This window comes from Falco rusticolus, chromosome 6 (genome assembly GCF_015220075.1).
Source record: "Falco rusticolus isolate bFalRus1 chromosome 6, bFalRus1.pri, whole genome shotgun sequence".
Lineage (NCBI taxonomy): Eukaryota > Metazoa > Chordata > Aves > Falconiformes > Falconidae > Falco > Falco rusticolus.
The window spans coordinates 56,801,329-56,827,715 of NC_051192.1; the positions used below are offsets into that span (position 1 = coordinate 56,801,329).

At 36.8% G+C, this 26,387-nt stretch overlaps 1 protein-coding gene across 13 annotated transcripts in view; it reads left to right on the forward strand.

Annotated features, from left to right (window-relative positions):
* PUM2 (pumilio RNA binding family member 2) overlaps window positions 1-26,387 on the forward strand; it is a 73,631-nt gene that overhangs the window by 34,450 nt on the left and 12,794 nt on the right. For 7 of the 13 annotated variants that reach the window (XM_037392804.1, XM_037392805.1, XM_037392816.1 and 4 more), the window contains 8 exons: window positions 3,182-3,452; window positions 3,747-3,840; window positions 5,771-5,896; window positions 7,072-7,211; window positions 8,818-8,956; window positions 15,743-15,886; window positions 16,934-17,215; window positions 21,959-22,195. In XM_037392804.1, coding sequence (XP_037248701.1) covers window positions 3,182-3,452; window positions 3,747-3,840; window positions 5,771-5,896; window positions 7,072-7,211; window positions 8,818-8,956; window positions 15,743-15,886; window positions 16,934-17,215; window positions 21,959-22,195 — 1,433 coding nt within the window. The remainder of the gene's footprint in view (window positions 1-3,181; window positions 3,453-3,746; window positions 3,841-5,770; window positions 5,897-7,071; window positions 7,212-8,817; window positions 8,957-15,742; window positions 15,887-16,933; window positions 17,216-21,958; window positions 22,196-26,387) is intronic. The other 6 variants (XM_037392808.1, XM_037392811.1, XM_037392813.1 and 3 more) reach the window with 4 other exon arrangements.

The window sequence follows — 26,387 nt, forward strand, 5'->3', positions numbered from 1 at the left end:
CGTCCTCCCTTTCCCACTGTGCCACATGTTTCTTAGGATGTCATTAATGTGTGTGTCACTTCTCATGAGACAAATTCATCTTAATGTAGTAATTATTCAAAGTAAATGGGTACCTTCAAAATGTGGTGAATTAGAGGGATGAAAACTTTAATCCTTTTAATTTCAAACTAAATTCCTTTCTCTGCTTCTTCATAATATTCTAACTTTTGCATCTGATTGTTGTAGAGAATAAGTCCTACAGAATTTTAGTTTTCCTTCTAATTCCTAACAATTATTTCCCCATAAAATTGTTTATAGAAGCCATTTATTTGACTAAGGAGAAACAATGTATTTGCCTATTCTCACAGTTAAATGTCACCTATACACAATATAGAATGGTGTTGTGGTTTGGTTGTTTTCTTAGAGGAAGAAAAAACTGGACCAGGCTCAAGCTTCTGAAATGTGAACTCCTATATGACAGCACAGCCAGACTGTTCTTTCCTAATCTAAACTGCATTTTAAATTTGGTATTTTTAAAGGCCTGATCTTTGTTTTTAAATGACTGTGGTGCATTTGTAACTGTCATACAGAAGCATTAACAAGATCAGAAAAATAGACTGCTGCTCATAAATTTGTATTAATGTGATGAATGTGACCAAATAGTTGTGGTTTCATTAGTTCGTATTTGAACAAGTATATTAAAATGCATGTTTGAATCCCATACGTAAGTATTCCTACCCTTTCTACCTGAGGCTAAGGAGGGATTCTTCAAGTCTATTTTTCAAGAAGTATTATTGAAAAGAATAATACCAAGCATATTGGAGAGCTCAAATTAGCTCCTTTCGGATGCGTGCTGCAATACACACAATAAAGTTACCTTCAATAATATTTACAGAAAACGCAGAATGAATTTTGTCCTGCTTTTCTTTACCAGTATCTATTTCAATTTTGAAATAGTTGCAAAGGACCTTGTATTTTTAAATAATTTCTTTTAAATAATATAAATTAGTGCAAAAAAGCATCCAAAGCCAGTAAACCTCTCAAAAAAACCCCAAAAAAGGCCATCTAATTTAAATGGGCCGTATAAAGTGGTGGTATAAAGCCCTCCAAACAGAGGTTTATAATTGAAGTATTGACACAACTTTAACTATAGCAACAGAACGCACCAATGTAAGGAGCAACCTATATTAGGTAAACTTCAGTATTAACAAAGAAACTTTGTCCTTTCCTCCTCCTCGTATTTTTATTGTACTTACAGCTTTTTAAAACTAAAATATGTACTGAAATAACTGCCTTTTTTCCTTTTGGTCTTCATTTTGTTGATGCTATGTGTCACTTGGGAAGAATAAGGAATATTGAATGGCCTCACACTCAAGCTTTGTATATTGAGGAAGACATGGTTGCTAGCTAGGGTACTTAGAAGGTAGCCGGTATGTTACAGATGATCATCATGAAGCTGGTTGTTACATTAACAAATACTCTAGTGTAACTGTGTTACCTTTGAAGTATTTTGTCCAATGTAATAGATCAGACAGTATTGTTGAATAAACTCACTAAAAGACTGCTTTCTAGCTATACAGTCTTTGCGGTTGGTGTTAGCAAATACTTAAGTACTGGCAGATTTCTTTGCTTTAATCTTGTGCTTCACTGAGGAACAGATATTTCAACTTTGGAGCCCTGAAGAGGGAGGAGAACAGGTAGTATTAAGGCTGTGTCTCCATCCTAGAATTAAGAGTGTACCATACTGGTCTGGCAGTGTACTGCTGGAATAAATGTCATTTCATCGTGCAAGATGGTGTTTTGTATTTGAGCCTAGTTTTCACAAATCAAGCAAACTTAACTGGAAGTTGTTTCTTGAGAAAATAATTAGTGAGTTCTGCCAACACAATAATGCTATTAAGGGATCATAGATTCTCTCTCGTAATTCCTTCCTAGTAGTTGAGTTAAATTTTTGCCAGTAAAAATTGGTAGTCTAAACAATGTGCCCTGACACCAACGGTCGGGTACCACTCCAAATCAAAGTACCCTAAATCTAACCAAATATAGAGTTGGGAATCTGTTGACATCTCACTTCACATGTTTGCCTGTATGTGTTTATAGGTGCACAGAAATTCCCCTGTAGTCAGTGGGAATGTAGTCAATACAGCCAGTGGGAGATGAGAGAGCAATTCATCTTTTATCCTAAAATAAACACCTGATGACTGGTCAGTTGAGTTGCTGTTTAGGCTCTGTCAATGGTATTAACTAGATTTTCATCTCCTCTGATGAGAGTTTCAACGCTGGTGCACCTAGAGATGTGTAAGTGTAGCTATTTAGATCTCAGTTGCTGCCAGCCCTTCGTATTTGGAAACTGAACCTTCAGGTGTTTGGCACAGTAAACAGTTTCCAGCTCTGTATCTCTGTCTTACTGTCAGCAGAAATCAAACATCTGTGTTTTGGTCCATTCTAAAGATTTTCTTTTGGAACAACAGACTATATTTATTCTTAGGGAAACTGAGATGGAAACAGTGGGATTCTATTATGAACACGTTTTTTCCCCATACCAGTCATCAGTGTAGTGTAGTCAATTTTAAGTGAGTTGTGTAGGAAATGAAATGGTTTAGTCAGATGCTAAATGAGGTGGTTGTTGATCTGTTTTTCTTAAGGTAAAAAAAATTAAATATATATTGCTTGCTTTTGAGATGTGAAAGATACTTGCTATATCATATGTTTGTCTTCTCCATTTGAGTTTTATGGTGTCTTGCTCTCCTTTGGTGTGAGATGCACTTAGACATTTGCTCTTTTTCTTCTTTTTTTTTTTTTTTTTTTTTTTTTTAATTTTCTCTTCAATGTATTTTCTAACAATTCCTGTCACTCCCAAAATGCAATAAAGAGCTATCCCAAAAGTTACTGGTGACCACAGTTCACTCCATTTCACTCAAAATAGCCTCAAAGATTAGTTTATTTTTCTCACAGTGATTTGAACAGCTGTATAGTCTTTTAAGTTTTTTTTAAAGAATAAATAATATTATGTTTTGAAATTAAATGTGTCCTTTATCTTGAGCCATTAGTGCATGCTGGTTAAAGTTGTTAAAATCAGTCTGTTACTTCCCTTTGTAAAGTCTCTGAGTTCAGACATCCTTTTGAAATAAAATGATGTACTCTGTCCATGGACAGATTTATTTAAGGCTGAAGAGTCTTATCTTGAATTTCTTCTTAACAGTCGTACCCCTGGAAGTCGACAAGCCTCCCCAACAGAAGTAGCTGAACGCTTGGGCCCCAATCCCAGCACCACAGAAGGATTGGGTCCACTTCCCAATCCTACAGCCCACAAGCCTCTGGTAGAAGAATTTTCAAATCCGGAAAATCAGAACCTAGATGCCATGGAACAAGTTGGTCTTGATTCTCTACAGTTTGACTATCCTGGCAATCAGGTACAAATGGACTCTTCAGGAGCTACTGTAGGACTTTTTGACTACAGTTCTCAGCAACAGGTTAGTACTGGACTTGAAAACATGCTGGATTGGTCCTTTAAGTTGTGCATGATCCTGTTTGGTAGTCATTTAAGCGTATAATGCATTTAATTCAGTTTTGTCTGTGGCTTAGTCAAAGGCAAATAAATATATACTTAATCTAAAAGAATAGTGGTGCATAATTTTCTAGTTTAGTAACTTACTAGGATAGAAGCTTGGCTTAAAATACTTTTTGTAAGTAAATCCAAGTATATTATGGCCCTGACTTCTGAAAACTGAAATGCATATTTTTCTTTTTTTTTTCTTTTCCAATAGCTTTTCCAGAGGACTAATGCTCTGACTGTTCAACAGTTAACTGCAGCCCAGCAGCAGCAATACGCACTGGCTGCAGCTCAGCAGCCACACATAGGTGAGGTTTTTGTGAAGTACAGCAGGCATTCCTTGCAAAAGTGGGTGTGTTGCCTTGGTATAATCTTTTCAGCTTACCCACAGTATTCTGATTCAAATAGATACTGATCAGTTGGCCCATTTTAGTGTTCTTCTGAAAACAGCTCAGAATGACTGCTAAGACTATCCTGTCCTTAGAGAAAGTTTTGTTGTGTAAATTTGTCTACTTTGAACAGTTGTATAAAAAGAAAAATAATTTTTACTTGTATATCACAATAGTTAAACTTCGGAAGAAAAATTCAGAAAGCTTTCCTGCTATAAGTAGTGATAGAAACACACTAGCTTTATTTACTAAAATAAAAAATAATGCAGTTATTGCAGTTTAGTATTTTTGATAATCCAGTTAAAAACCCTTGTACAGTAGGATTTTGAAATCAAACTTCCGTGGTGCTTAATTCATTCTTCCTTATTATGGCACCTTTTAAACAGGTAACTCTTTATTCTTGTGGGTACCTTTATTTGTGATGGAATTAGTTCTTTAGGAAGTGTTTTTCTTCTGTCCTTTAAAAGTAATTCAGTGAATTAAATGCATGAAGTTCTTAGTGAGCTGGCAACTTGGCAAGGAGGCTGTATTTCAGTGACAACAGTTTTGTCTGTCTCTCTGGGGATGCTCTGTGTTTAGGGTGAGAGAGACTGGAACGCACATGAAGCAGTTCCTTATTAAAGAAAGGGAGCTCCTAAAATTCTGACACTGTAGAGCAAGTTAAAGGTCCTGCCCTTCCCGTTCTCTGCCACTGGGCTGCTGAGGTGTGTGCACCCATCTCCCTTTTCTGCGAGGGGAAAAAGGTTCTGAGGGTCAGAAGGCCAGATGGAAATACGAAGTAGCATCTCCAAAGGGATGTGTCCCATGTTCTCCTGCAATATGGTGACAGTTTTTTTTTCTCACCGGCTTGTTTAGCTAGCTTGTGAGGCCTGTTCAGACTGGAATCAGCAGTCTGTAGCTGGGGTTTATGTGGCAGCTCTTTAGTGTTAGTTGCTGACTAATGCAGTCTTAGAGCTGGGAACATGGCAGATTGAGATGTTTGTGTGACTCCAGGTCCTGTCTTCTGCCCGTCTTTGACTTCTAAACTGCAGAGGAGCCCCTACTTAGTATAGTGCTGTCTGACCGTCAGTTGTATCTTGCCCCTTTGAAACGCAGCCTCTTCTGATATGCATGTTAGTAGAAATTTAGTAAGAAGCCTCCTGTTTGGAAGGAGGAACATAGTTTGCGCTGTGCTTGCTGCACTGGTTGCTGCCCCAGTGTTGGAGAAAGTACAGGAACCTGACTGAGAGGGGAAAACTCTTGAGTCGTGATGCTTTGTTTGAGTTTCTTCAGTTGTCTCCTTCCATTACAATCCTTATATCAAATTTGGATTCTTGAAATAAGATTAGCATCTCATACCTGGCTGTTTAAAAGCCAGGTATCTGATCTAAACTACCTGGTTAGATATTCTTCCCCCCCCCCCCCCCCCCCCCCCTGTCAGTGAAGAGAGATCTGTATCTCTCCTAGGTGATTCATTCTATCTGGCTTATTCACTTAAGACACTAGATAATTTGTCTGATAAGGATTTAGTTGTAAGACTAGTGAAATTTTTAGATAATTAAAGTTGGGCAAGGTAAATTCCACTTTGAATAATCCCATCTATATAAGAGTAGGTAAATATGTATGAGATAAATCTCCTTGGAGTCTGTAGATCCAGCAAAACAAAGCTGTTAGGCTGTGGGATTAGTAAGAAAGGACTGGTGAGAAGACATAGAAGTGTTGATTTCAGTAACGGTGTACCTGCTCTTAGAAACTTCCAAAGTACAAGCAGTTCTGATTTTAACAGATATGCTTTGTGATTTGGTTGGTTTGATTATGATGATGCTTGCTAAGTATGTTAGCTATAATTAAACTCTGTTTATTACTGTAGCAGGCGTATTCTCAGCAGGCTTGGCTCCAGCTGCTTTTGTGCCAAACCCATACATTATCAGTGCTGCTCCTCCAGGTACTGACCCATACACTGCAGCTGGATTAGCTGCAGCAGCTACCCTAGCAGGTAACTGAACACTTTCTAGTGTCTATCTTGATAATTTTACTGAATGAAGTCAGAAAAAAACCTGAAATCCGTCCTGTTTATTCTCTTTAAATGTATTTCTAGGAAGGAGGGACTTGAAGGAAAATGAATACTGCAGTATTGAAAAATTTCACTAAAATGTAAAGGGATTAGGTTTCTGTTATATATCGATTCTCATTATTTCTTTCCACTGGACTTACATACACAACAATTTGGTGTTTTCTGTTCTAAAAACATATATCCTTAGTAAGGTTTCATCTGACATTAGTAGTTTATATTTTCAAAAGATGAATCAGCTAGCCTTTCCTTGTATGTTTTTACTTGGCACATTAATTTTCTCATTCCAGGTTTTCTCATTCCCATTGGGCATGAGAATAAAGATGGTCTCCAGCGTTTTAAGAGGCCCAGACAACAGATAAACCCCAAGCCCAGGAAAATATCTTAAAAAGTTAATAGATATTGCTGTGAAACAACACTATTGAGTATTCAAGGTCCAGCTAGTGCCCAGATCTGAGCATAACGCTTTGAAAAAAACCCCGGTATCTCCAGTTGATGGTTTCACAGGAAAGGCAGTAGAAAGAACTAAATACATGTATACATAATGCATTATGTGTACAATACAATGATACAGAGAGATTGTTCTTCTGCAGGTTCTTTATCAATAGACTGGAAGAGGTAAGTGTGCCCACTCTGAAGTGTGATGTAGTAGGCAGGGGAGGCAGAGGCAGGAGTTGTGTTTATAAGCAAAGGAAGCATATTGGAAAGAGGCATAGTAGATGATCAAAGTCTCAGTGTATCACTATGGAGGATGGATTTGGTTCGTTCTGTGATGCTCTGAAATATTTTTTTTTTTCAGCCATGGAAACTGATTTTAAAAGTTCTTTGCTATACAAGCTTTGATTACTCATAAGGTTTTTTTATTGTCACTTGACTCTCACAAGTGTATTTGTTTCTTTGTGGAGAAGGTATGGTTTGATGTAAATCCTTTAAATGAACCCACTTGTGTTCATGTATCCTTTTGGCTAATAGGGGAATTCGTTTCTTTTTAATACTAATTTCTGGTTTGACATTTAGATCAATGAGGGATGCTACAAACAATATAAACAGTTGTTTTAACTAGCTGCAATAGATGGAATAATGATGTTTTCTGGTTTTAGGTCCTGCTGTGGTTCCACCTCAGTATTATGGTGTTCCATGGGGGGTGTATCCAGCCAATTTATTTCAGCAGCAAGCTGCAGCAGCAAATACCACAGCAAATCAGCAAGCAGCTTCACAGGCACAACAGGGACAGCAACCGGTATGTCCTTCATAAAGATGTGCATTTAAAGCCTTTCCTTAACCTTGTATTTTCAGTATATAAGGATCAGGGTGTAGAAAACTGTACGTAATTCAGATGTTGTGTTGTATCAAATAACAAATGAATATTAAAAATTCTCAATTCCCTTACGTTACTGATTATCATTCCCTTACTGCATACTAAACAGCTTATTTTGAAGTCCTGGTTTTTTAAATAAAACCCATTAAAAACAGTTCCTTTTTTCCAGGGTAATATGTTGTTATGTTTATGTCTAGATAATGCTGCCTGTACTGTTGTTAAAAATTTAATGTAAACTTAAAAACTAATCTAGAAACCTAATATAAGGAGATTAAAAGAGATGTTTCAGTGATTTTAGGAGGATATTTTGTCTTTGAAGCTTGATGAAGAAAAATCTGCATTTTTATTAATTAGCTGGAAAAGAACGGTACACTTTTTTTGTCACTTTAAAAAGCAGGGGCATAAAGGTGCTGCAAATCTGTTGCCTTGTGTATTTTTATGTGACAGAGTAATTGTATTACAACATCTCCATGTGCTATGTTATTTTTGCCTCGGTAAATCAAGAGTAAGCAATTGTTACAAGAACTTGTTGAAATTTTAATTTCTTTAACTTTTTCTATTCCACAAAGGAAAAACTCAAATCTTACTTAGATCTTGTGGTTGAATTAATGTAAAAAATAGTTTTTTATGAGCTAGCAATATGGTTAATTTCAACGCCATTCTTACAAACTTAATATGAAAAGGGAATTTGAGTTACTGTAAAGTTCCAGAGTAGCTTCATCACTGTTTTAATATTCATGTGGATCTTTCCTCCTACTGCTTATTGTTATCAGTGAACTGCACTGAAAACTGAATGTGTGTCATCTCTCCAGTGTTTCTTGCTTCATCTATAAAATTAATATCCAATTTCTGCCAATCGCATCCAAGATACTTTATGGGGATATATTGTAAATTGTGTTTCCTTCTTATTTTGGACCTGAAAAAGGTTATTTTAACCAAGAGGAATAGAGTAGTGGCAAAACTTGAGATTGCTTTTCAATCAGATTTCGGGAGGTACACTGTCAGAACATCATAGTAAGCCTGTGCTGCACCATGATGGGAGTGTTGTGAATAAGTGAATTCTTAAAATTAGTGGATGCATTTTTTACAGCACTGTTGGTGGTAATTAATTAGACAAGTTACTACAAGCCCTGAAGTATTCAGACTTAAAAAATTCAGTTGTTTGAAAATAATGTAAACAAGTGTGTTTATCAGGGAAGGTGTTCAGTAATAAATAATGCCGGTCATAAATGTGCCACTCTTACAATTTTTTCTTCCTTTATACTCATAACTATTGATGGAACATACATGAGTTCTGCTGTCCAGAGCAGAGCAGGTATTTTATTGTCACATTTGTCAGCAAAATAGTTTATGCCTTTTGTTCTTTGTACGTGTATACCCTTGAAACCAATAACATGGAGTATTCCTGAAATGAAATTCAGAGCTAAGTGACATCAAATGGACAAAGCAACTGTTCTAGACCTTTTAGCACATAACAGGCTTGCTTTCTTACCTTTTAAGGAAAGGGTGTCATACTGGTCTCTTCCAGGTTCTGCGCACTGGAGCAACTCAGCGCCCACTTACTCCCAACCAGGGTCAGCAAGGGCAGCAGGCAGAGTCACTTGCAGCAGCTGCAGCAGCAAATCCAGCTTTGGCTTTTGGTCAGGGTCTTGCTACAGGCATGCCAGGTATGTATGTTCTCAGTGGATTAAAGAGAATCACTAAAAGTTAAAATACTTGTGTTATCTAAGAACAGATTAACTATCAAAGTCCTGTTACATTTATGCTAAGCTGCTTAGAATTGAGTTTATATAGTTTTATATTGTTCAGTTGGATTAAAATACTGGCACAGGATTCTCAGACCGTAAGAAATTCCTCTAGCACTTTTTATTTGGAGCATTTTCTCTGTCCTTACTACGAATGTATGCACAAGGAGTATTGTAGATTTTTGCAGGACAATTTCATACATAATGAAGCAACTACATGCTGTCCTAAAAGGTCATGAGCATCTGGTTACTCTGATGCAACAGGAAGTATTAATTTGTCTTTCTGCAGTAATTTTTTGCTTGTGTCATATAATAAAAAGAACAGTCTAAAATTGAATTCATAATTAGGAAATTTAAAACAAAAATACCGCTTAATCATCTCTGAAGACTGCAACATGCTTGAAGTGGAAGTACTCCAAAGCTTGAAGCCTCAGATTCTTTTAGTGTGCATGGCTTCCGATTTATCTGGGGAATGGTTGGTTGGAGTCTCACTGCACATGTCATAAATGCATAATGTTAGCTTTAAGTATCACATTTAGGTGTTTGATACAATTACTGAGCAAGAACAATTTAAGTATACTTAGCTGTTCTTCAATGTGAAGATTAAGATTTTACATAGTTAAGCTAGATAACGTCGATGATAGCTGCAGATGCATTTGACTTGTATGGGTTCTCTTCTGTCACCACTACTGTGAAATGCCTCACAACCTATAGAAGTCAGTTAGTTGCTGGATGCTTGGGGACTGCATTGTGCGCTTTACCTCACACAGTCATATTTTACACGTTTAGCTGTGGAACAGACTGGCTCCTGTGATTTCTTTTGTCTGTTGTGTTTTATAACTGCCATTTTTATTTATTTTCGTGCAGTAGTATCTTCAGCTTTTAGCATCTTTCTCTCACCTAAAATGAGGAGTCAACAAAGTGTGCTGTTACAGCACTTGTCAGGTATCTCGGTGCCTCACCAAAACGGTGGAGAAGGCCTGCAAACAGGAGTATCAAAGATGCTGTAAGCATCTTTGCAAAAGCCTCAAAGGTTTTGCTATACCTTTTTTTCTGTGTTTTGGGATGTGTGTGTGTGTTGATAGTTACTTATTAGTTCCTGTTTTGGACATGGAGCTGTAAAACCGTGGAGTGGTCCGTGCCTTGTAAAAAGGCTGTGAGATTTGACTTGAGTCAGATCAACATTTGAAACCTTGACCCAGCCCAAATTTGTGACTCCATTATAGGAAGATGTAAAAAGAGGTTATTTTCAAAAAGAAATAAATAAATAATTCAAGGGCTGTTCTTAAACCCACAGAAAGGCCCCTCTCCAAGTGGATGATTGGGAGTAATACCGTGTGGTAAACTACATAAACTCAGTAATGCAAGAGCCTGTCCTGCGAAGACTGGGCTGGGACTTGAAGATTTTTTTTCCTCTTCCACAAGCCCCAAGAGGTTTTGTGTGAGGGCAAGAGCCTTTTTGTTCAGTTTCCATTGTAGGTTGCTTCTTTGTCCCATCTGCCGCATGCTTGGATGGTCAGAGAAAAACTTTATTCACGTGATTGTATTTCAGACTGTTCTATAATAGGAATTGTTTGCAACTGGCTTTCAGCCTTACTGACCATGCTCTTAGAGGAAATAGGGCTCAAAATATAAACAAAAAGGACATTTATTTTCTCAGTCAGCACAAGATGGTTTCATAGTGAGTCATAGGGAGTGCTTGGTGATTCCTTTTTTTAGGTGGAGAAGGCTGAAGGATGATGAAATGAATACAAGCCATTTTAGTTTGGAATCATGATACTCTTTTAGATGTCTGTATTTGAGCTAGATACTTAAGGCTCCTTTTTTAGCTAGCGAAGAGAAATAGGAACTTTTAGTCTTGATTCATCTGCCTCTATTTTAGTTGCCTGATTTAGGATAAAGTAGGCATGGCTCCACGTGTGCCTCTTTCTAACCACATACTTTAAAATTGGGTCAAGATGACTAAATTACATCTATATACCAAAATGTGATTAAGTGGATCCCAGGTAGTAACCACGAACAACACATATAATGTAATAAACAAGCAGAAAATATGTGAAAATCTTATTTCAATGGACTTAGATGTTTAACAAGAAAGTGTAGGTCCAAACAGTTTTTCAAGTGTTTGAATATTCTTTACAGGGAGAATATTTGTACTTTGGTTTCACTGTGAGCTAATAGATGAGAGTATATTCTTCAGCTTGTCCATACTGCTGTTTTTAAATTTTCAGCTGCTTTCTCCGTGTCACAGCCTTCATGTTGCATAAAATTAATGAGCTATCCCAACTATAGGATTGTTTTATTTTTCAAATTTGATATTTCGGGTATTTCTGCATTAATTTAGGGAGGTATATTCAAGTAGCACTTCAGGCACATATCCTAAGTGCAAAGAGAGAGTGTCTGAAATCCAGGTTACTTTTCATGTAATATTTTTAAGTCTCTTTCCAGAAGAATTCAGGTTCTTTTTTAAAACTATCAAAAATTAAATGCATTTTGCACTGGAGTTGTACAATTACATTTTAAATTCTAGTCCTAATTTAACAAGTCTTTCAGTAACAAGGATTTTTTAAAAAACAAAAGTTTCTGATTGAATAAATACGCAAGACAGAGCGTGCTCCCAGTTTCATCATAATATGATCAGTATGTTCTTTTCTACGAATAAAACCAGTCCTCATCACAGGCAGTGGCTGGGCTCGGCTTAGTCATCCAAATTCAGGAATCTACATGTGACCTCAGTTGTCTAAGGAGTCATTGTGCTCAGTGAAGATCTTCCTAGTGCAGTTTCTGTACAGAGGCTGCAGAGCTGCTCAGCGTACCCTAAAAGAGATGTCTAGTGGCAGGTCAGCTTAATCCCTCTAGAGGCTTCATTGATTGCATTGGCTAGATCATATGCAACTTAAAATTTTATTGAATTCATGCAAGAGAAGCTGTTAGTGTTGCCTGTAGTGGTGCATCTAGCATACAGGTGGGCATGTAAATTGATTTGTCTGAATGTGCTGGTTTTGTATAAAGCATTAAAACTCAACAATTTCTATTGGCATTGCATTTTTTTATTACCCAGAGGAATTTGGAGTGTGACATTACGATGGGTCATGCATTCTCTGCTTCCAGATGAACCAGAAGTCAGATTTAGTTGTGGTGGGCATACAGGGAATTACAGTATTGGCAAAGTTATAGAAAGTATAAATCACTGGTAAGATAGTAAGTTAGGAATTTGATTTGCGAGAGGGCAAGTGCGGGAATAAGGCATTGCATGCCTGTCAGAACAAATGAAAGGTTACAGTGGTTCGGGTTTTGGTAAGCTTGGGAGACTGAAGACTGCAGCACTTAAGGAAAGATGGAAGACTAAGAGCTGAATAAATCTTCAAATCCATATGTGGAGGAAAATAACTGGATCTTGGGAATGTTGAGAAGGGAGAAGCTGTAAATTTTCTACACAGGGGGAGATGACTACAGTGAATTGCAGGTTATGCTTCTGAGGGGAGAAAGGGAAAGGTGTCAGGATGGTAGTGTTAAAAGGGGCAGATAATGGAGTTGGCAGTAAGAAGTGTCACATCTGTTAACTTAAATGGAGTAGAGAGAAGTGACAAAGTTTGACATACGTTTGGGTGTCATCAGCAAGGAAAGTTGCATAGAGGGAAGGGAGTAGGAGATCTGGGCAGAGCTTTGTGGTATTACATGCAAAAATGTGAGAACAGAGTGTGAAGTATCCAGAAAGACACTAAAGAAATTGCTGGATGGATAAAAACAATGCTAAGAATGGGCTGCAGGAGCCAAGAGAACAGACTTCCGTGCGTTCTTTAAGAACATTTAAGGTTTGTGTGAAAAGAATCCAAAAAGTTTTCGGTCTGTTTTTGAAGACATTTAGAAATCATTTCAAGAAAGCACACTACTGGTAAATCAGATTGTTTACTTTTATATTCCCTGCTGATCAGGAGGCAGTAAGTGTAGATAGAGAGTTGAATTTTAAAATAAAAGGTGCGATTAGGAAATCGATTAGGAAGCAAAGAGTATGTTTAAGGTTTTTGGTTGAAGTGGAAGACCATGGTAAGCTTGAATGTGAATGCACTGAATGAGTTTTATAGTTAATTTGGAGGGGGAATTGCACAGCTGCAGGGAGATGAGGATGTGATGGAGAGGTAATAAAAACTGAAAGGGGAAGAGAAAAGGAAATTAGAGGATCTGGGAAGTTGTCATTTGATCTTTGGTAAGAGTGAAGGCTGGGAAATAGTTTTATCTTTGTGCAAAGTTTGTAGAACACTGAAGGAGGGAAAAGCAGAAGACTTAAGTTTTGCTATGGAAGCTGTTCAGTTATTTAATCTGAGATGGTCTCTCTGAAATCATTTTTGATGTCAAAGCTAATAATTTTATACCTTTGAGGCTGGAAATGCACTTGGCAAGGTCTCAGCAATTTCATAAATAGTTTTACGTTGCTTTGTTTTAGTAGATTAGAAAGCGGAGAGGCCTTGTATTCTAGGTCAGAATGCATTCATTTCAGAGATTAGGAACATAGATGCACCCATCAGTTCTCGTACACAGCTTGAACTTTCTGTGGTGGATGTTATCTTGATGCTAATGACCTAGCTTATTACTAATTTTAAATGACCTGTTTGTGGGTGGCATTACAGATAAGATAGTGGTAAGGAAGTATCGAGAGAAACTGGGCATTTTGTAATGCAAAGAGCAAGTGCAAGTTGTTTCCATTTAATTCGGCAGTCATACTAGTCAATTGCTTTAGAAGATCTAAAATGAATGTATTAAACTGCATTAGTGTTAATCCCAGTAGTTTTAATTTATGCAATACTGTGTAAGTGACCTTCTTGGGTTTTTCTTTTCCCCAAGTATTTTGTATTGGAAAATAGACTGCTTTACGTTGTGGACCTAAAGTCATTTAAAATGCTGTGTATTAGTTTCAGATGAGCACAAGGGTGTAAATATATGATTAGTCCTTTTTGTATACAGCTATAGCATTATCTGTGGGTTTGAACATTAGAAGAGGGTAGGTGGACATGACAGAGTAAATACCTGTAAGCATTAGCTAATTGTGAGTTCTGAAAAAGCAGGTTTTTATGATACAGCAGTAACAAATGGCGGGACCAACATGGTATTATAAATTGAATGTGCTATCAGTAAAAGTAGAAACGATGTAGGTACTAGTAATTAAATATTGCAAATATATGCAGGAACGTATGTGGTATTATAAAGACCTTTCCTGCTGTGTCACTAATCTGATATTCTATGCTGTATTCTGTACAGAAATACAGTAAAACAAACAGCGGCCACTGTCGCCTTTCCATACCCTGGGAATGTAGCAGCCTTTCATAGTGGGGAAGGTGGTAGAGCAGTACAGCACAATTTTGTAGGTGGAAGAGGGGTGGCACCTAGAATTTGGACCTGCGTCTCCAGCTTCCCTGCCGAGGACCATAACCGCTAGGCCAGTAGGCAGGTGGTGGTTATACCTCTGTTTTTGAAGCAAGTCATCTAGGTAGAAGAGATAACACAGTTGTTTTAGAAATTGAGGAGCAGAAAATACGACATGGAAGCCTGGTGATGGAAGTACTGTCCTGGAATTAGAGGCCCAGGTCTTTATGTTCAGATCCATATATATTTCAGAGAACTCTGCCAGACCTATTTCTGAACATACATGGAAACTGACTGAAAAGAATATGCAAAGTCTTGGTTCTTACATGTACAAAAATAGATGTGTGATTTTTGCAATCTTGACTTTTTTCTTAATAGCATTAGTATATATTTGAACATGGGAGGAATATCAAAATTCTCTTGGGTCTTGTTTTATTGCTTTATAAGACTAGTCAACCTAAAAATTACATGGTGTTATCTTTGTCAGCACCCTTTCTTAGATTATCCTAGCTCTTGTCCTCCATTTTTTTAAGGGATCTTATTCCAGTTCTTCTAGTTGATTATAAAGTGTCAGACCTATAAAATTAATTCTTCTCTTGCTCTTGTCCTAAATAAAGGGGGGGGTGGGGGGGGTGTGTTCGCTCCTTTTTGTCTCTTGCCTTCATTCATAGCTTGTATCCTGTTTTCCTTCCTACTACTTGCTTTTTTCCTTTTTCTCTCCTAGTTCCAACTCTTAACTGTCAACTGAATGAACTTAAACTTGGATTACAGTCTTTTTTTCTGTAAAATTGACTGATCCAAGGTATTCCTGCACTTACTAGCATTCTTTTCCTACTGTTTTTGTAGATACAGTTTTAAGTGTGGCTAAGTCATGTATGGAATTGCCAAAGCTGCATTTAGTTCAGCCCTTCAATTGTACAGATTTCTGTACCTTTTCCACGTACAAAGGAGTACAAGAGAAATGTAGACTATCTTAAAATACTGAAAGAAACTGATTCAGTTACGATCCAAATATGACCAATTGTGTTGTTCCTCTACCTTTTCCCTGTGGCATTAGAAACTTCCTTTGTTAACCTTGAAAATAAAATTCAGATTTAGACTACTAAATTTAGCTGTTACTCTGTTTTTTTAAAAGCTATGTAGAGCATTCCTAAATAAGATTTTTGTCACACTGTTTTACAATATTCACTGCTTTTTCTTCTGATGTCCAGTTGACGTTCTAAGGTAATACGGCAGAAATGCTGTTTTCCCCCTTGTAGTTTGTTTTCAGAATATTTCAAGGTGAGAAGAAACACAGACTATATGAGACTATCTGTACTACTAATTCTTGTATTCTATGTTGTGTAGGCTATCAAGTACTAGCTCCCACTGCCTATTACGATCAGACTGGTGCCTTAGTAGTAGGCCCTGGAGCAAGGACTGGCCTTGGAGCACCAGTCAGATTGGTGGCCTCAGCTCCTGTTATAATCAGCTCTGCAGCAGCACAAGCAGGTGAGTACTTAATCCTGCATGGAGGCTTCTTCCACTTTTATACTGAATCTTAACAGTAATGTTGCTTGATTAGTATTTGATATTGTTGATGTGTTTTGTATGCATCCGTGAAATTTTCTAGTTGTGAAGGATATACCATACATACTCTTTTTCTTATTCTGTCACGTCCCGTTCTCTGAGACTGCTGTTTCTCAGAGATGTAGTTTTCCTTTTTTTAAATTCAAATTTACAGTCCTCTCCCCATACATATACAGGCATGTTTCTGCAAATGTTGTTGCTTGTCAGATGTGAACGTTTTTCAGTTTCCTCTCCCCACACATATAACGCGCACTTCTCATCAATCTCCTAAGTAGTGTCCTCTGGGCAGCATCACTTCATTGCTTCAGCCTGGCAGAAGATGATGGAGTGCTGTGGGGCCTTGCTATGCTTTTCTCTTGAAAGTATTTTCTCCTGAAAAGTGTGGCAACAAAGAAATAACTAGAGGGGACAGCAGAAGAGAATTAGTTATATCAAAAGTACCTGGTTTTCTTCTTCTCTTTTTATCAGTGATGAGGTCTGGTACTACTTTACTGAACCATGTATTTATTGTATTTGTTAAATTAAAATCCAAAATGCTAACACCAGATGAATTAATCTGTTCAGAAAATTAGGTTTTAAGTTTATCTATAAGCTTCTTTATGGAGAACTCACTTCTGACATAAATAGCTGAAGATGTCTTTCAGTGACTCTTAGCTGCAATTCTGCTATTGCAACCTTGGGTGTAAAAGTACGGTTCAGTAAACAGTAATGTCTTACATGTTTACACTGAAAATTCCCTAAATTACATTAACAATTCTACAGCCTTGATTAGCCTACAACATACACTGTCTGTTTTTTTCCTTGGGGTAATTAAGACTGGGTAATACTATAGAGTCTTTTTTAGTTCTTCAGTATGTGGATTTCTGCTTGTTTAAGGGGGCTTCAAGAAAATGTGATTTAGATCTCAATATTCCATTTCCAGTCAGAAATGTCTGAGAGAGTAATCATGATTGAAAACATGTTTTACAGCTGCAGCTGCTTCAGCTGGAGGAACAGGAAACAATCTCACTGGAGCCACGAATGGTCTATTTCGGCCACTTGGTGCCCAGCCACAGCAACAGCAACAGCAAACAAACAGTAGCCTACAATCCAATTCATTTTATGGCAGTAACTCTTTGACCGGTAACTCCCAGAGCAGTTCCCTTTTTTCACATGGTCCTGGCCAACCAGGAAGCACATCTCTTGGCTTTGGAAGTAGCAGCTCTTTAGGAGCAGCTATCGGCTCTGCACTTGGTGGATTTGGCTCATCAGGTAAGTTGTTTAATATAGTGAGGAAATTCTGTGAGACTTTCGTGTTAATAAAAAAAACCTGTATCTATATCCAGGCATATTAGATACACGTACATTTCTATAAAGAATGTGCAAAAATAGGTTATTCAAGTTTAAAGCAAATTATAGAGGTAGAAAAAGGGGGTTTTAAATTCACTTGGGCTCTGTATACAAGATGCATTTTTGAAGAATATTCTGTAGTCATAGGTATGTCCAAAATATTTTCCATTTTGAGCACTGTACTCTGCTGCAGAAGATTGTTGCTGTTTTTACTGAGCTGCTTTTTATTTTCAAGGAAATCTTCATTCTGCGCTTAAAATAACAATTGATGATGTTTGAGAGATGCATTCTTTTGTTCTAGTTTTCATTGCAGGAAAATTCCAATTTTTTTACAAAATTAAAGAGCATATGACTTTCTGAATTTGAAAAGTGTTTGTTTCCATAAGATTCTTAATAGGATATATAGAATGGAAAGACTTAATACTGAAGAACAGTCATTGTTAACTCTAGTAGGTTTAATCTTAGACATAGTTAAGCCTAAATAGTTCTTTGCAAGTTGAGGCCTTAAATTATTCAACAGATGCTCCTAAATGTTGTCGACCTGTTTGTATTAAAAAGAAAAAAAAAAAAAAGTTGCCTTCATGTTTCTGTTCTTATAGCAGAAATTTCTTACACAGTTTTTAAAACATGCAAGGTAGGTTTTCTTATATTTCAGATGCAGTATTAGTAAGGCAAGCGAAGTATCTTTTCTAAAGAATATTTCCTTTGGCTATTACTGTCTAAGTTACAGCACCGAATTGTTTATTATTTAGAAGTATTTTAATGAAATCAGCAGAGCATGTTTATAACCTTACATATCTTGAAGATGGGTAGAAATTGGGGGGAAGTAATCTAACTCTAAATTCAAATCTAATTCAAAACTAAACGCCCTAAGGGAATTTAAAACAAAAAGTTGAAAAAAAATTTAAAAAGTGAAGATTATTACAAGATATCTTAATATATGTAAACATTGAAGGAAAAACACATCCTTCAGTGTTAAAACATGATACCTGCTATTTGGTAACTAAGTGGAGGTGAATAGTGATATCAAATACGCTGTGTACCAATACAGAGATTTTTCTCAGTCTTGTTTTTCATCAGTCAATCTGAAAAATTACGTATTTTAACAAAATTAATGTGAAAAAATCCAGAATAAAGTTTTGATAATTTTTAAAAAAAGTAGAGGCTACTCAGTTATGTACAGTTTCTTAGTTTTCCATAACGCCCGAGCAGGTAGATCTTATTTACAAAGTAATTGTGCTATCCCAGTGCTATATTTTGTAATATAACTTGTCCTGAGTTACTTGTAGGATTTCAGTGAGTTCTCAGCAGCTGTGTTTTGCGCTAATACAGTTTCATTACATTGATAGTGATGATAAGTATACCTGCATATTTAATGCAGTGCACCCGTTTTAAGTCATAAAAGTCTTTATCCAGCATTATCAGAAGGACCTCCATAGAATACATATTTTAGTTGTGGATCTACTTAAGAATAATCAGCATAGTTCTTTCTGCCACAGGAGAGTAAGCCTTTTTCTTGTAGCAAGGATCAGTTCCAGGGCTTTGCCCAAAGCCTTCAGCATAGACAGCATGTGCTGGAACCTTGCAGCAGTATCCTAGGTGATTTAATTAGCATGGTAGTTTCCACAGGGAAGCAGAAAGCCTATGCTTTTGCAGTTTGAGAAGTGCTGATGAAAGGTGCTGTCTAAACCTTAAATATTTTTAGTTGTATTATTGGAATAAAAGTATATTGAAAGTGCCCCTCTGCCAAGTATAAATTGTACTTGCCATAATAGCCACTTAAAAAATGCTTTCTGATTTATTTTTTTTTAAAAGAGCTCATGAGCTGTATGTATGTATGCATTGAATTACACAGGCAAGTACTTAAACAAATGGTGTTAATGCATGTTGAGGCAAATGAAAAACAAGTTTAACTTTTTACCTGCCAAAGTTTCAGCTTCTTTGTAACTCAATGTGTTGTAAAGGTTGAATTTCAGTTAAAAAATAGCTGTGAAGACTGATAGATGGCAATATAGGTCTTGCCCTTACGTTTTCAGTTGTTACGTGGGGGAAAAAAAAAACTGCAAAAAATGTAAAGGTGAGCGTATTCTAGCTGAATGACTGAACAACAAAATATAAACTGAAGAGGCAAGCATACCATATAAATGGCTGTATGTACTTTACAGTTACAGTCTATTTACATTATTTATATCTCTTTACATTACATCTATTATCTTATTACAAAGTTAGTCATACCACGTACCTAAACCTAAAATGGAGTAAGTTACTGCAGCTTAACAGGTAGCTAAGAATTAGATCAACTACAGCAGCTTTCCAGGTGCCTACTTCTGCCTTGTAACATGTGTAAAGTAATTACATTAGCTTAGTGGTGAAGAGGGGTGAGCCAATTTAAATTATCTTCTGGTTTTTGTGAGCGTTGCCTCTGTGTGTGTGAAAATGCCGTTCAGCTGGTTCACAGTAACTTGTTAAGCTGCAGTAATTTAGCCGAGTAAGAAACCCTGAAAGAAAGCTAAAGTTTGCTTAGATTTTTTCATAGTTGGAAAAATAACAATCCATCATGTAGCTTTATATTAACATTCACATGGTTCACTAGCTGAGCCAGAACTTGTAGACCTAGTCTCAAATCTTGAGATTTCTTTCTAATTGTTGCCTTAATTTGCTCTTCTGATTTCTTATTCTCAATCTCCTTGCCTAGTTAGTCCAGTATCTTTTCCTTCTGGCTTCTCCTGTAGTATGTCTTCCCAGTTTACAGGCAGTATTTATCTCCTGCTTCCCCTACCCCTCCCAAATGTTTCTGTTTCTGCTTGTACTGTGTGATGTTCCCATCATCAGCTTACTATTCCAGTCTTTTTGCCCCACAGTCACATATACCTTCTACAGCCTGACTTTTCTTCAGATCTGCTTTCTTTTCATCCTCAGTCCCACTGGCTTTGAAAAGTGCTTGCCAGTTTTTCTTGCAGTCTCCTTGTTGGCTCCTTTGTCTGACCTCTCTCTCCTCCTGGTTCTGGTTTCTTTGTTTTTCTTTTTCTTTTATTTTTCCCTGGTCTATTTCTTGTGTTTGGCTTTTGTCTCCTCTGCATTTGAATTGGAAAACTTCCTTTCCACACTGCCTGATGGGCCTTCCAAACATAAGGTGGGATCTTGGACAGCAGTCTCAGTCCATTTTTGGCATGGCACACAGAAGCCTAGAAGCTCAATTGCAGGGAAAAGTTTATTAGCTATCTCAGATGTGCCATGTATGGACAGGAGTTCTAAGTTTTCAGCTATAAGTCTGTGCTGAACTTGTATGAACTGTGATTTTGCTAAGATTTTTAGCTCAATTGAAGAGCATGAAAATAAAGGTCTCCTGTTGCTAGCGTATTGGTCTGAGTACCTGAAAGCATTAGCTTTTCAAATAATAGGTAGCTGGATTATTTTGCTAAGGATAAAGCATCTTTCCTTGCCTGTTTTTCTGAAATGGCAGCGTTTGGGCACAGCCTCTTTGAAAAACTTCATTCAAGCGGATACTTGCCATGAAAAGTATTAGCCAAGTTGCTAATGTTACGAGAAAATAAATTAGTGTCTTAAAATGGAAAGTATCAGGAGACCTTTATATTGGGCCATGCTGCCAGCTTTAGTAGGAAAAGGTGCCTGACAAGGGTGAAGATTGTGGAAGTATAAATTCTGACCTTTTTAAGTTGAAGTAGAAATCCATTTTCCAAATTTAGCTTATAAAGTATCTTTGTTAATATCCATAATCTTGGTTTTGTTCATGAGTATAATAAAGTTCCAGTGTTTATTACAGGCACGGTAGTTGAGTATTTCACTAGTATGTAACAATACTAGAATTTAACATTTCTAAAAGCTTTTTATTGTTCTCCTAATTTATCCTAGACTGTTCATCGCCCTGCTGAATGATGCTGTGCAGGATAACCAATCCTTCACTAATACACTGTTATCCAAAGCTTCTAATCTGATTTGACTTTGAGAAATACTGGTAGCAGTAAAATCACATTTTCAGTTTCTCTCCTTAATTTTCCTATCTCTGCTCTGCTGCTCATCTTTTCCTTAGCCTATTCCCTCTTTATAATATCTTTTCAAAACACTTCTTTGAGAACCATAATTCTCGTAGGGAATTTTAAGCAGTCATTTTTTTCCTACAGGTGAGGGGTTCACAAAGGAGGAAGTTCAGGAACGGCTGAACAGCAACGTAGATTTTCTGAGCCCTTAAACAGCAGTCAATTTTCTTTAGCCTTCTTCCTGAAATCAAGTATCACTGTCTCATAATTTACAGTAGAAAAAAATTTATCAAAGACTTTAGTGGAAATATTTTTAGAATCATTTATTCTATAAAGTGAATAAAGTGACAGTGTAATCTAATCTCATAAATTCCCTATTTGTCCCAAAGCCTGAAGCCAGGTGGTTAAAACAGAGTACTACAATATTGCTGTGAGAAATCTAGAATGAAATGTTGAAAGACATGGGCATTGGTGAAATTACTTACCAGTGGTATGTTTATACCCACTTAGATTTACTTAAAAGCATGTGTGGTTATCACAGTAATTGTCTTTGTCATAACGATTGCTGTAATTATTGTGATCGCATCTGTTATTGCCCAGCTGTAGTTGGGGATAGGTTTTATTCAGTTGACACTGTGTAATTAGGGTCTTTTTATTTCTTCTTCAGTTGGCAGTTCTGCAAGTAGTAGTGCCACAAGGAGAGATTCTCTATCTACTAGCTCTGACTTGTACAAAAGATCTAGTAGCAGCCTAGCACCCATAGGGCAGCCATTTTACAATAGTCTGGGATTTTCCTCCTCTCCAAGTCCAATAGGCATGCCTCTGCCAAGCCAAACGCCAGGACATTCACTTACGCCACCGCCATCACTTTCATCACATGGATCCTCATCCAGTTTGCATTTAGGTAAAAAAAACAAAAACAAAAAACCAAAAAAACACTTTTTGTTTGTATGTGTGTATGTATTTCTATGTGTAAAATATATGTTGCATAAGAGATGTCACATTACCTTTGCTGTTAAACAGTTTTGTAATGAAGAGGGGCCATTCCTGAAAGGTGAAGAGCATGCTCAAATGCTCGTTGATTTGACAGTGGAGGGCACTCAGCTTTTTTGCAATATCAGGCCAACAACTGATTTCTCTTCCCTTGCAGAAGCCTGATAGAGAGTCCAGTAAGACTTACTGGTCCTTTTTGTATTATGTTTCTACAGTATGGAGGAGCAAAGGTGCATTATTTTGTTTCTACTACAGTGTATTACCACTTAAAGGATGTTTTAAGATTATACTGTGTTTAACAGTGAAGCGGCTTTCACTACTGCCCCTTACCATGATAAAGTAGAAAGTCAGCAAAGCTGTCACTGTAAAATGTATTGAAAGGTTATTTTTGAGTGAGTGAGCCTTCTGCCTCATGGCCTAGATGCTTTGCCAGGAAGACAATAGTTTATTACCAGGCTGGTGGAAAAAACCAAAATATTTTGTGAAAGAAGTAGCAAAGGCTTTGTCAGTGGTGGCTCTCTGTTACCAGATACACTTTTTTTAAGGAATGATGATAGTAATCTTTGTAGAAAATTTTTGAGCTAGTTAGGTGACATGGGAGCTCAACCTTGTTTTTATAAAAAATTAAAAATGCAATAAAAATTAAAAATCTACAGAAACCCCACCACAGCCTACAGTATATTTAGAAGATAATGCCTCTAACCTGAGGTTACTTGATAAGCTTTCTCGATAAGCTTTCTCTTTTCTTTTCACTGCAAGTCTTTGTGGTCATTTAATTTGGATGCTAAAATCATATATTTCAAGATTGAGTTGCCAGTTGCTCCAGTAACTATTCAGTGCACACTTTCGTGCGTGTAATAGGCAACCTAATCCCCTGTACTTCTCTTAGCACAAATAAAACAGGAAAAAACTCAAGTGCCTACCAAAATACACTTAGAGAGAAATATGTGAATGATTTGTATAACAAGGTTAAAAGTAATTTAAATATATTACATTTACAGTTCAGTATCCCCTTCACGGTTAAGTGCTGAATACCCGAAGTAAAACTGGGCAAGGGGATGTTTCAGCACATTTTATTTTTTTTTACTTACCTTTTTTCCTTTTTCAGGTCTACAAAGTGCACCTTTGGGCTGAGACCAAGCATGGAAAGTTTCAGCCCAAATGGAGGCTTTTGAGAAAGTTCTGAACATCTGACAATGGGGTTATCATGGAAATCTTTTTCTTTCTTTCTTTTCAAAGTACTCTCACTATAGTTTTCATATTGCTGAAAACTATACTTAAACAAATTTTGGAAGGCATTATCTAAAATTCAAAACACTTGATGTTTTTATATTGCTTCACATTTGATAAATGTTAAAATACTTTTTTCAATTCTGAGAAAATAAGCTGCAATCAGTATAGAGGATTACCTCTGTTAGCAGAAATTGTTAAATACTGATTTTAATCCACTTCAGACTGTTTGGCAGTGTGAACTAAGCATAAGAGTTTGTTAAAATCATGTACTAGATCATTCTGACTTTTACACGCTGTACAGTTGTACTCTGAAAATTGACACAAGCTTGTTGGCTTCCATGTGTACTGCCTCTTCATCTTGCAAATGAAGTGGACCTTGGTTACGGGTAAACATTTCGCTACCTTACCAAATCAATCTGAAATTTGAAAATTGAGGTCTTTTGGATTTTTGCTTTCACAAAAATGCAGTCTTTTTTTAGCACTTCCTGCGCTCTGCCCTGTGTCGTTTATTTGAGCAGTTATGTCCGAGGTGCACCACTGCTAAAAGTTGAAGACTATTTCTGCAGTTAATGGTCTGTCCTGTTAAATTTATTCTGGTGTGTTCATCAGCTACTCTTGGAAGCATTTATTTTGTTCACACATAAAAAACAAGAAGGCAAAGCTTCCTCGCCAAGTGAGAAGTTATACCTGAAATCAAACAGGGAGTATATTTTAAGAAGGGTATGATTAAACACGTAGTCACTTTTCAGAGTAGAACAACACTGTAAGTTCATGTATGCATGCAGTTTCCATTGGTATTCTGATAATGCCTGTCAAATGCAGCTCTCCCTCCACCTTCAAAACTTGTTGTCCCGCCTGCTTTTATCAACAGGTTCAGCTAAGTTTAACTCCTATTTTAAAATCAAACTCGATTGCTCCTGTTATAGCCACCAGAATACTAGAGCACAATACTGGGAAAGGGTGCATGGTTTTATAACCCCTTTGTCAGACACTGCTGCAATTTGTAGCTTAAAAGACCAATTTCCCTTTTACAAGAAACTTGTGATATTTTACTGGGTTTATCTCTTCTCACCAATTCTTATCCAACATCCTAAAATAGGAATATGCTAATTGCTTTGTTCCAGTGTCAGTTTTCCTGTATTTGAAGGGATTTGTCAGTTGTCTGTAACTGCTGCTTTGCTGTAATCAGTTGGAGCAGTAAGGTCATGAATTTGAACTACCCTTTCACTCCCAGGGACAAAAAACAGCAAGAGGGAAGGATTTTTCCTACATTATTAAAAATCCTTTTAGATTGATAGTGCATACTCTGATGGTATATTGCAGCATTTGAAGGGTTTGGTGTAGACGAGGATTTTTAAAATCTGGACTTTCGGAGGTAATTATTTTCTGTGTGTTGCAAGCCAAGTTTGTTAGTAGGTCAGGTTGATGTTTTTATCTTCAGAAGTGGTCATTCTAGGAAAGAGTGAAGGCCTCTTGGCTAGACAGGATGGGGAACTTTGCATTGCCTCTGCTGTGTACCTACTCTGTAGGGCTTCAGTAAACCAGGCATAATAAGCACTTGCATTGATTGGTAAAATATGTACATATATATGCATATATGTGTACGTGCATATGTGTAATTCTGTTTTCTATATGAAGATGAAATTTTTTAGCTGAGGATGAGATGAAGCTATGTTTTTTTACAGGTCAACAAATACTTTGTAGAAATCAAGTTTAAAGTGTGTATATATTCATGCATGATTTTACTAGAAAATAATACTGCTGACTGATTTAAACAGTTACTGTGCAGTAAATCTGGTTTATGTCTTAGTTAATTTTTAAAATACTTTGATAGTAAGTACTAACAGACTAATGCTATCTAATGTGCTTAGATCTAGTTTTTAGTATTTTTTTCACGTTCTCCTTTACATTAAATACGCTATCCACATTAAGGAGTTAGTACTTTTAACATGCTTTGTGTCCTTGAAGCTTAGTAAGGTTCTGTTTTAGATGGTCTATATCCCCTTTATACCTCTGTGCCTCCTCTTCCCTATGGACTAGCCACAGGGTTTTATGTTCAATTAAGCTGTAAAACAAACATAATATTAATCATTGCATCGGAGAACTCTGTTTTACAAGATCAGAAGTGATACCTAAGTGATTATCTGAAGAATGAACTGTATGCTTTATTCCCCAGCGGTTTGTAATTGTGTGGCTGTACTGATGCCTGATAAGTCTTTTAAAATGTCAGCGTTTGCAGAAATGTTTAGACTAGGTGCTTTACTCAGTAGCGTATGTTCCCCAAATAATTCATAAGACCTAGGCTGTTAACTTTGTAGTTTGGAATCAGAATCTGTAGAACAAGTGTCCTTAGTTCTTGAAGAGCCTGGGGAGGTGATAGGGTAACTAGAATTCAGATTTCAGTTTTCCTTTTCTAAGCTGTGCACACCCGAAGTTTTCAGAAAAGAGGCCAGGTGTCCTTAAAGTCCACACTAATGCTTTGGTGATTTTGGACTGAGAAAGTAATAAAAAAAAAAATAATTTTAAGAGTTGTATACAAGAATTGTATACGTTGTATACAAGAGTATATCTGCATATAATAAGTACCTATGATAATATGCTTTTATTTTGGGGGGTTTACAGTTTTGCAAATCTGCAGAGTTGCCACTGAGCTATAATACTGCTGCTGTAGTAGAAGCTTATGAGAAGAAAATCTAGTTACTTTATAAATTACTGGGTTTTATGGTAGTGCCCAGGGTTTTAAAAGGTTAACCTTTCTGTGTGCTTTTGAAGTATGACAGGTTCTTCTAGGCACAGTGGATATGTTTTCAGCCTTCCTGAATTATGATCCTGCTTAACATGATTTTCTGAAGTAGTTTCACCAGCTAGAC